We start from the raw sequence: 10718 nt of genomic DNA on the forward strand, positions 1-10718 counted from the left end.
ATGGCAACTTAAATAAAAATCACACAGTACAAAATATCTTGGCCTCTCTGAGGGAAAATGTTTGCAGTCTTCCCCAAGTCCTTTCTGCCCAGGACTGAGCAGGAGCATGTGTGCAGGGCACGTGCATAAATACCGACTGTCCCTTCTCCTCCACAGGGATGTCCGCATTACCTCCACCTCCTCCACCTCCGCCTCCACCAGCAGCAGCTCCCTCACCTCCTGCGAGCACAGAGGCGCCCTCACAGCTTCCACTCCAGGCTGTGAATGGCGTGAGCCGAGGGGCCTTACTCAGCTCCATCCAGAATTTCCAAAAAGGAACTTTGAGGAAAGCCGACACCTGTGATCATAGCGCTCCTAAGATCGGCTAAAGCTTCGTGTTTACACTCGGAGGGAAAATTTTTTTTTTCTTTCCACCTCCACTCCCTGAAGTACCCTCCTTCTGGATGAATAATTGCTGAGCCAGTACAGCCACATACGACTTTGCAGATGCTCACGTAAGGGGTTTTTCAAGAGGGAAACAGTCTTCGAGTAGAATGAAGTCAGGCTGGCATTGCTGCCTTAAGAAATATTTTGCTTCTTGGTTACTATCGGAATCTGGTTCACCCTCTTTTGGTGGGCAGCAGCGTATCAGGATCAGTTATTTCCACCAACTGAAGGAAATGGACAAAAAACAAGAACGATGACAATATTCAGTCACCAAGGTGAATGGCCTTGGTGTTACAATCCCTCCCATCCCACCAGACAGCTCCTAGAACTGCTCCTCTCATAATTTCTCTAAAGCATTTTCTGGTTATTTCTTAGATAAAACTGTTTTTTGCTACCTTTAATTTCATCTTAGACATTAACACTGTAGCCCAAAGCATAGTGATGTCGTTGAGAGTCAGAGAAGCAACCGAGTTCTTCATTTCCCCAAGTAGAAGGTGAAAGTTCACAACATTCTCTCAAGTTCAATCAGGAACTCCATTGTGGTTACAGAACTCAGGGCTGCTAAAGGAACTACTCTAGGCTCTTTGTTCCTTTTAGTTAGTACGTGTTGAACAGACAAAAAAATGTTAACATCAGGAAAATCTCTTGCCAATTCAAGGATCTTCTTAATCTTTAGCATTTAAGTCAAGTTTGGGGTTTGTGGGGGGTCATTATTACAAGTAAATTTGGCATCTATAGAAATCAGTTCTGATTTTTGAAAGATTTATCCAAATATATCATCTTTTTAACATTACTCATTTATTAGAAAGATCCTTTATCCTATGATTTGCTTAAACCCTTAAAATAAATTGCACTTTAAAGGATTATAAATAATCCATCTAAAAAATCAAGTTATACACATCAGTGTTGGTTACTATGCAGAGAGAATGTCATTGTGTATAGTTTCATGTAATCTGTGATAAATGTTCAGCTGTATTTTTTATTAAAATAAACTGTCAAGAAAACGTGTTGTTTTTAGCTTGGCTAGATATTTTAATGGGAAGTTTTTGTACCACTTATGTGCTTCTGTAACTAACTTCCATCTATCTTTTCCATCTCAACTTCTGAGGAGAGCAGTGTATGGCAGAATATTGTGTTTTTTGGCAGTGGGAAAATACCTGACATGAATCTTGGTTTAACTTTGAAGAGAACCTACTGGAATTAGGCATCTGAAGAGTCGGTGGGCAAGTTCCTGTTGTAAGTAAGTGATGCAGTCTAGGAGATTAGCGTTTAGTTCCTGATGGCACTAATTTCTTAACAGAATTCTACGACTTCTATGCCGCATTATCTCAAGAATATAAAAATACCATTAGTCATAGTTAGGAATTCCTTTATTCCTTATCAAAACAATCATAACAGTAAATGTAGATTAAATGCTTTTATTTTTACATATAAGTTATCCTTTTCTGGATATATCTTTCATCAGGACTCTGCCACATTTACACCATGTTCTTCCAGTCAGAGGGTAAAATTGCACATGAATCTTATTCAAAGAACATGGTATTGTAACAGACCAAAAAAACATGGAATTTAGGAGTGGAGAGTTTTACCATAAACACATTTAAACTCCTTCCCAGTAAAAAAAATCTGTTGTTGCTTCAGAGATAACTTTATGAATTAAAAGGTCTTATATGACAATCCAGATGAAGAGTCAGCAAGTATTTTAAGTAAATTCCAATGACCTGAACTTCAAATCCAAACTAGATATTTAGTGTCTTCTTTATTGCAAATATGATGTCTTTAACCTGAGGTACAGAGTTGTCTTCCAGAATCTTTGCATAAGGCATAGGTACGTCGGCACCAGTGACACGAACTGCAGGAGCATCCAGGAAATTGAACGCGGGGCCTAAGAGGGAAGGAGATGCAAATAAGAGAGGCAAGGAAAACCAGCTGAGCCCCACCACCTCAGCACAGCAGGCACGGCTGCCCAGAGAAGGGCAGTCTGAAATCTATGCTAATTACAAAGAATTGTTTATGGTTTGGCTTTTTTTAATTACCCAAAGGAAAAATACCAAGCGCACAAGTTGAAAATTTCAAGTCATTTGATCATCCCTAGCTTTTGCTTGTTTTGTCCTGTAATAAACAATGTTTATTACAGCTTAACTCTTCTAGAATCAGTGTCTCCGAAATACCTTCCATGATCCTGGCACAGATTTCAGCTCCTACTCCGAACTGTGGCCAGCCTCCTTCCACAGTTACAAGGTGATTGGTCTTCATGACACTGGCTTCTATTGTTTCAATATCCATTGGCCTGATGGTTCGCAAATTTATCACCTAGACAGATAATACAGTAAACAGCTTTATAGAGCCACTGCCTACAAATGCAGTTTTATCCCCATAAAGCCACTTCGCTTCTTATGTGTATTCTCAGTTGCACAGTTGTGTCTGAGTCTTGACAACCCCATGGACTGTAGCCCGCCATGCTCCTCTGTCCGTGGGATTTCCCAGGCAAGAATACTGGAGTGGGTTGCCATTTCCTACTCCAGGGGATCTTCCTGACCCAGGGATGAAACCTGCATTTCCCATCAATCTTTGAGTCTAGGGAAATCTGCCTATGTCAAAAGGGAAACTAATTAAAACTCTTATCTCTACTACAAGCAGCTCTATTCACTTACAGAACTCACTTGTCCTCCTGTGGCTTTAACTTCCTCCTCATCCAAACAGTAACTAACACGTGACTGCTTACCAGCTACCAGACACTACAGTAAGTGTAATTCCACAACCACCCTGATGGGACAGTAAATGTATTATCCTCATTTTATGGCTGATGACACTGAGCTTTAGTAAAGTACATCTATAACTTGCTCAAGCATAACCAGCAAGTGGTATCTCCTCTATATCAAAGGGATAGACTCAGTGACTTCTAAGTTTTCCATTCTCCCAACCTCCAGCTCTAAGTGTGGATCTTAACTTGATAAAACAGATACTAAAAAGATTCAGACACTAGGTGGTAAAAAGCTAGGTGTTTAAAAACCAGGTAGGTTCCCACTGTTAAGCTGAGACAGAACTAAGTGACAAAGCAAGATTTTTTATCTAATTAACCTGTTACAGAACTCAAACTCCTCTTTTTGGGTCTTAAATTTAAAGGGATCTTTCTGATTCTTTAAGAACATGTGAATATCCACTTACCTCACATTCAATTCCCTCTTTAGACAGCACTGTTGCAGCTTCTAAGCAGTGGCCCACAGGTCTTGAATGAGCAACTATAGTTACATGTGTTCCTGAAACAAAGTTGTCACAGATCAGAGGTCAGGTTGAAACCAAACACACTGTCCTTCTCTATAGCCAGCTGTGGTTCTTGTTCATTCGTAAAATCTTAAACTCAACTTCATTCCAGTGAGATGAGGAATGTGATAGCCTTCCTGAAAATGAAATACAAATCTACTAGGCTCAGATTTAGAAAACCACAAATACATGGTGCAGTCAGGGCATAACACACTTCAAACTTGAATTCATCCTATAATTTCCTAGTCAAAGTAAAGGTCAGTAACTTCTAGATCGAGTCTGATCAACATAAACAGAAGGAACAGAGTACTAATAATGTTGAAGTATATACTGATTTCTCTTACCTTGCCTTTCTATTTTGGCTTTTCCAATAGGGATCAGAAAATCTTTTGACTGAGCTTCTGAAGGAAGTTCAAAAGGTACTCCATACATCAATTCATTCTCCAGCACCACCACTACAATATATAAATATTTAAACCAACGTAACCACATGACTAAAAATATCTATACACACAATCATTCATTCTGTGAGGTGTTTCACTGTGCTGATTAGGAAGCATCATAGTGTCCAGTAACCTTATGGATGGTTTAGATACAGACTTCTATAGTCTGGTCAATCCTCATTTTACCTCTGGGGTTAAACCAGTGTTATAGGTGTGTAGTAAATTTCTCTCGTACCTAATTGGCCCCCATATAGTCACAGATAAGAAAAACACTTTATTTTTTTCCTATGTTTACTATGTGTGTACATCTCTAACATATGTCTACGCCTAACTTTAATGGTCTTTAATGGTTCCTTCCATGCAGATACTTCATTTTAGTACTCTGATGTTCAAAAGAGATGCACGACACGCCCCTCTACTGACCTGGGTTGTTATCCCGAATGGCTGATTTAATAAGCCCTTTTGCATCCTCTGAACTCCAGGGGCTGACCACCTTTAAGCCTGGGCAATGCCCATACCAGGCAGCAAAACACTGTGAGTGCTGGGCAGCTACACCTGCTGAGGCGCCATTGGGCCCCCTGAAGACTATGGGCACAGACTGAAGGCCCCCTGACATGTAGTACGTCTTGGCAGCTGAGTTTATAACCTGGTCGATGGCTTGCATAGAGAAATTGAAGGTCATGAATTCACAAATGGGCCGTAACCCAGCCTGTCAAATCAAAAATGTTGAAAAGATGTTGAAAAGACTGGAAAACATCAGTTTAGAGTGGCAAATAACCACTTTGCCCCCCCGCCCAACACTCAAGCAATGATTTTAAAAGGTCCTGTTAAAAGAAATCTCTTTGGGTACGATTCACAAAGAAGACTACATACCATAGCTGCACCTACAGCAATTCCAGCAAAACCCATCTAGAAAGTAAAATGCAAATATAAGTAAAAATCCACAAAAATTAGAGTAGTAGCCTTTAACAGACATGCACCTCCAAGGTCTGCTTCCTGATGGAAGGCTTACCTCAGATATGGGAGTATCTATGATCCTCTTATCTCCATATTTCTTCCACAGGCCTCGACTAACCTATAATTAAGCAACGACCCCATTACTTCTAATTGTACTGGGGGCAAATGACCACCTCAATTCTGTATAGTGTTGTTTTTTTTCTTTAGTTACCTTATATGCCCCATCGTACTGGGCAACTTCTTCCCCAAGGAGAAATACCTTCTCATCTCTTTCTAGCTCCTCATCCATGCCTTGATTTATAGCGTCACGAACTGTCACCTGTCACAGGTATGGGAAAGCAGTCAATAAACTACAGGATTACTTAGGATACTACTGAGATTCTCTCTTGACCTAGGCTGCCCACAGCACACGATACAAAAACCATCAATAGAACAGGCTTCTCTTTAAAAGCTCAAAGAATTTAAAAAGTAACATTTCTATTGCTCATCAATGGCAAGCCACTCCAGTACTCTTGCCTAGAAAATCCCATGGATGGAGGGATCTGTGGGAGCATGGATGGAGCAGTCTGTGGGGTCGCTAAGGGTTGGACACGACTGAGCGACTTCACTTTCACTTTTCACTTTCACACATTGGAGAAGGAAATGGCAACCCACTCCAGTGTTCTTGCCTGGAGAATCCCAGGGACGGGGGAGCCTGGTGGGCTTCCGTCTATGGGGTCACACAGAGTCGGACACGACTGAAGTGACTTAGCAGCAGTCTATGATTAGATGTATGAATGAAAAGTATACTAAACACTTCCCTTTTTAATACTTATTGGCCGCACCAGGTCTTAGTTGCACATACAGGATCTTCCCGTTGTGTCACGCGGGCTCTTTCATTGTGGCTCACCGACTCAGCAGCTGCCATACAAGAGCTCAGTAGCAGTGGTGCACACGCTCAGTTTCCCCTGTGGGATCTTAGTTCCCTGAGCAGGGAACCCACGTCCCCTGCATTGCAGGGTGGATTCTTAACTACTGGACCAGCAGGGAAGTCCCCTTTTTCTTAATGACTACCTAATCTTGAGAAATCTGCTTGCTGGCCAGACCAGTTCACAGATGCTTTCCTAAGTAGAGAGTATACTGGATAATGTTATTTTCACATTTGGTATACTGTGGGGCACAGAACAGTCAAGGAAGCCTAAGTAATACTACATATTGAGCACTAACTAAGTGTCAGACATTGCCAAATACTTTGCCTTCTAGGATCTAGGAATTACTCAACTATTAAGGTTGGTAGAATCCTCCAGTAACAAAAATGAGAAAAGAGGGAAATTGCTCAAAAACTTGAACACAGAATTATCATATAATTCAACAAGTATTCCAACTTCTAGATTTATACCCCAAAGAACTGAAAGCAGGGACTCAGATAATTGTACATCAATGTTCACAGCACCATTATTCAAAATCCAACAGGTGGAAACAACTCAGGTGTCCATCCATCAATGGTGAGTGGATAAGAAAAAGTGGTATATGCCTACAACGGAATACTATTCAGCCTTAAAAACTAATGAAATTCTGACACATGCTACAACACGAATGAACCTTGAAAACTGGGTAAGTGAAAGAAGTCAGACCTATAAGGAAAAATATTAAATGATTCCATTTATAGGCCATCCCTGCTGCTGCTGCTGTTGTTAAGTCGCTTCGGTAGTGTCCAACCCTGTGCGACCCCATAGACAGCAGCCCATCAGGCTCCTCTGTCCCTGGGATTCTCCAGGCAAGAATACTGGAGTGGGTTGCCATTTCCTTCTCCAATAGGCCATTCCTGGGCTTCCCTGGTGGCTCAGAGGTTAAAGCGTCTGCCTCCAATGCGGGAGACCCAGGTTCGATCCCTGGGTCGGGAAGATCCCCTGGAGAAGGAAACGGTAACCCACTCCAGTATTCTTGCCTGGAGAATCCCATGGACGGAGAAGCCTGGTAGGCTACAGTCCACGGGGTCGCAAAGAGTCGGACACGACTGAGCGACTGAACAGACGGACAGACAGACTACATGAATTCATCACCACAGAAAGTACCGAGAGGTTAGAGGTTACCAGGGGCTAAGGGAGAGTTACTGTTCAATAAGTACAGTTTCTGTTTGGGACGATGATAAAGTTCTGGTGGTGAATGGACGACATGCTAAATGTACTTAGTGCCACTGAATATACAGTTTAAAATAATAAATTTTGTTACGTATATTTTACCACAATAAAAAATTTTAAGGAGAAGTGAGGGAAGAAGTGTCACGTCTAGTTCCCTCAGATCGGCCATTTGATTCCATTAAGCCTCGCGTGGGTGACATGCGACCCCAGCCTCTGCCCTGGGACCAGGGGCCCCTCCCGGCCCGACTAGCGTCCGGGCCGGTTACCTGCAGTGCAGCCGGCGCGGTCCGGTGGAACCGCCTCCTCAGCAGCCCAGAGACCTGGCAGGGAGAGAGAGAGGACGCTCAGGGGGGAACAGAGGGGGCAGGGTTCGCGCAGGGTCATGGGCAAGGGAGCCGTTGCCTACCTGCTCAAGGGGTCTCCGCACCAACACAGCAGCCACCGCCATCTTGACCGTGTCCTCTAGCCGCTGCCGAAATGACAGCACAGCAGGGCCGCGGACGAGTGGGACCCCGCTCCCCCGCCGGCGCGGGCCAATGGCAGGGCACGACGCCTGCGTGCCCCGCCTCCCGCAGTGCGTCAAGGGCCGAGGGGGCGGGGCCGAGGGCGTGTGGGTGGTCCCAGCCTGCGGCGGCCGGGAAACAGCTAGGGAGCGCCGGCGGCTCCTGGCGCTCGGGGTGCACGCCCGGAGCGCGTCCCTCGGTGTTGGTACTTAGGACGCGGGGACCGAAAGTCAGACGCTGAGGCGTGTAACTCGAGGCCATGAAAACTGCAGGCACAGAAACGCTTTGGTACGAAGTAGCACTTTATACATAATCTGGTGACTGGGTATTTACAATCTGACAAGTTACCCTGGAAACACTGTCTTTTGGTTCCTTAGAATGTGAACTGGAGCTAGCTTTCATGGTGTGCCAGGCATTATGTTAAGTGCTTTATGGCTCACTTAATTCTCATAGGAACCCTCTCGGGTAATTAGTGTTAATATTATTAGCTCCGTTTCTCAGATGGGTAGACTGAATGAAGTAGGGATTAGTTAAAGGAGCCAAAATTTGACTTTAGGACTCCTGACTGTAAAAGGTAGTCTTTCCCCACTGCTTCCTAAAGCAGAAGTTGGGGTCCCAACCTGGGAGGGAGTTACAACAACCTGCATTTAAGAGGGCCTATCACCTGAGAAGAGGGCATCAGAGAATGAGATGGTTGGATGGCATCACCCATACAATGGACATGAACTTGGGCAAACTTTTGGGAGATGGTAAGCAATCAGTCCATTCGAAAGGAGATCAATGCTGGGTGTTCATTGGAAGGACTGATGCTAAAGCTGAAACTCCAATACTTTGGCCACCTCATGTGACGAATTGACTCACTGGAAAAGAGTCTGATGCTGGGAGGGATTGGCGGGGGGAAGGAGAAGGGGATGACAGAGAATGAAATGGCTGGATGGCATCACCGACTCGATGGACATGAGTTTGAGTGAACTCCAGGAGTTGGTGATGGACAGGGATGGACAGGATGCTGTGATTCATGGGGTCACAAAGAGTCGGACACGACTGAGCAACTGAACTGAACTGAACTGAAGGGACAGGGAGGCTTGACATGCTGCAGTCTATGGGGTCACAAAGAGTCGGACACGCCTAGTGACTTAACAGCAGCAACATAACCTGACTAGGGAAGCCTCTGGAAGCTTTATCTCATTGGTCTCATTTCGACTTGGGGGTGAGAGGAATGGGTCAGGTAGGACCTCTGGGGACTCCCCCAGTCCTCAGTCTTGTCCAGGACATTTCACAAATTATGAGGGCTGCGAGCTGCTGGTCTGCAGCCTGAGAATCTGGGTTTACTGTAAGTACCCCGAGAAGCCAGTGCAGCAGGGGAGAGACTAGGTCACAGGAGTCTGGTTGCTGAGTGAGAATGAGAGGAGCGGGGCAAGGGCAGAAGCAGGGAGACCCCAGGGCGTCTTTGGTAGAGAGAACTGGAATAGAGGACGGCTTCAGCATCAAGAGGAGGTGACAGGTTTAAGATCTGTTTGGGACTGCAATCAATAGGGTTGCCATGAGGGAAGGGGAAGAGTTGAGGAAGATTTGGGTTTTCTTTGTTTTTGTTTTTGTTGTTGGAGGGGTGGGGGAAGGGCGGAGACTAGGTGTAGGTGGGAGGTAAGAATCTATTCTGAATAAGCTGTATTTAGGCAACTGGCTCATACTCAGGTTGAATGTTTGGAGCCTGGAGCTAGAGGCTAGGTAGTGCTTGAGAAATAAATTTGGACACAGCTGCTTAGGCATGGCTTTTAGTCTCTGGGCTTTTGCTTCATCATCTTTAAAATGGAGAGTTTGTCTCTAAGATGTGAAGTCAACACGTTCTGTCTTCCTCACCTGACATCATTGCCTAGTCTCTTCAGTCTGTGGACTGAAATAAAAACACACAATGTGAGAGCTGTGAGGTTCGTTTTATTTGGGGACTTAATGAGGACTATACCCCAGGAGACTGTGATTTGGAGAAGGGTATGCAGTCTGGCACACATCTGGGTAGAAGGTTACTGCTAGTCATGAGTAGATATTTTAGTTAATGATTTTTAGTGCTTTTCCAAGTATGGTGAGATGCAAAAAATTGGGTTCATAAGCTTTTCTCTTGAAATTATCTGAAGGCCTGTTTTACCAGGTTTTCTCAGAGCTTAGAGTGCCTCAGTGTCAGTGTTTGCCCTGAATTCCTTTCAGGGTATGTTGATGGTCAGTAGTGGCAGTGGCTAATAACTCAGCTGTTGTAGAGCACAATGGCAAGCAACAGTCTTTACCTGTGAAGTCCTTAACAGGAAACCAGTACTTCTCCGGCAGCCACACAGCATCCTCGGGAATATCCTCGCATGTGAAATATCACCCCTCACTGGTTCCTGGGTTCTGCTTAGAACAAAAATGTAAGTCAGTTCTCTTGCCTCTCTCACCTCTCCCACCATCCAGCACTAAAAGATTTCAGAATTAAAATTACAAAGCAAAAGGAGGTATCAAGCAAGGTAAGGAAAGAAAGGCCTAAAGAGAAACCAAAAATATGGACTGTGAAGTAGACAGAGGACAGTATTCTTGGACTTTATTTACACAGAGATCCTAAAAAGCCAAGAATCCACTTGAATCAGAACGGGAGTAGCAACTCTAGAGGACTCAGCCGGCCTCAGGTGAGAATTTCCTTTAAAATAATGACTGCAAACATTTCAGACACATTGAATATCTTCATCTGTATATATGCATTCCTTTCAAACTCTATAAATGGCCAGTTTGGGAAAGCCAGGCATAATTTTATGTTTTGGAGTAAAAAGCACAAAAGTTGGACGTGCTAAAGTGTAAATCCATAATCTTTTTAAAGCCAGTCTACATTCATAGGCTCACTGAATTATACAGAAAAGGATTGGAAAGTATAAGTTGGCTAACTAGGCCACTTCACTCTTGCAATTACATCTTTCAAAAGTTTCAGGAACATTTGTCCTCCAGTATCTTTGGGTTGTCACTCATCAGAAAGTCCTTCATCC

General features: G+C 44.0%; 2 protein-coding genes across 12 annotated transcripts in view; one reads left to right on the plus strand and one right to left on the minus strand.

The window, feature by feature from the left end:
- PXK (PX domain containing serine/threonine kinase like) overlaps positions 1-1524 on the plus strand; it is a 94359-nt gene extending 92835 nt beyond the window's left edge. For 4 of the 11 annotated variants that reach the window (XM_088831704.1, XM_055414187.2, XM_088831702.1 and 1 more), the window contains exon 19: positions 157-297. Coding sequence is in view for 3 of the 11 variants with exons in the window: in XM_055414184.2 (XP_055270159.2) it covers positions 157-368 (212 nt within the window). In the remaining 8 variants the exon portion in view is untranslated. Of the gene's footprint in view, positions 1-156 lie in introns of all 11 variants that reach the window. The other 7 variants (XM_055414188.2, XM_088831705.1, XM_055414186.2 and 4 more) reach the window with 4 other exon arrangements.
- Positions 1525-1778: 254 nt separating this feature from the next.
- Positions 1779-7743, minus strand: PDHB (pyruvate dehydrogenase E1 subunit beta). The gene is made up of 10 exons (XM_055414189.2): positions 7617-7743; positions 7477-7530; positions 5302-5409; positions 5146-5208; positions 5007-5042; positions 4557-4842; positions 4035-4145; positions 3595-3686; positions 2598-2739; positions 1779-2311 (listed from the first exon to the last, which is right to left on the minus strand). Exons 1-10 carry the CDS (start codon positions 7656-7658, stop codon positions 2166-2168), a joined length of 1080 nt encoding a protein of 359 aa, XP_055270164.1. The 5' UTR covers positions 7659-7743; the 3' UTR covers positions 1779-2165.
- Positions 7744-10718: the final 2975 nt, after the last annotated feature.

The sequence above is a fragment of the Moschus berezovskii genome, chromosome 24, assembly GCF_049115385.1.
Source record: "Moschus berezovskii isolate FMDL1 chromosome 24, NW_MosBer_1.0, whole genome shotgun sequence".
In the NCBI taxonomy this organism is placed as follows: domain Eukaryota; kingdom Metazoa; phylum Chordata; class Mammalia; order Artiodactyla; family Moschidae; genus Moschus; species Moschus berezovskii.

Excerpts from the sequence above, each read along its gene's own strand:
- PDHB (XM_055414189.2), bottom strand. The coding sequence starts at position 7,658 with ATGGCGGTGGCTGCTGTGTTGGTGCGGAGACCCCTTGAGCAG. Across the intron at positions 4,843-5,006 it reads TTGCTGTAGGTGCAGCTATG|GCTGGGTTACGGCCCATTTG; the intron begins GTATGTAGTCTT and ends TTGATTTGACAG. Across the intron at positions 4,146-4,556 it reads CATTCGGGATAACAACCCAG|TGGTGGTGCTGGAGAATGAA; the intron begins GTCAGTAGAGGG and ends TATATATTGTAG.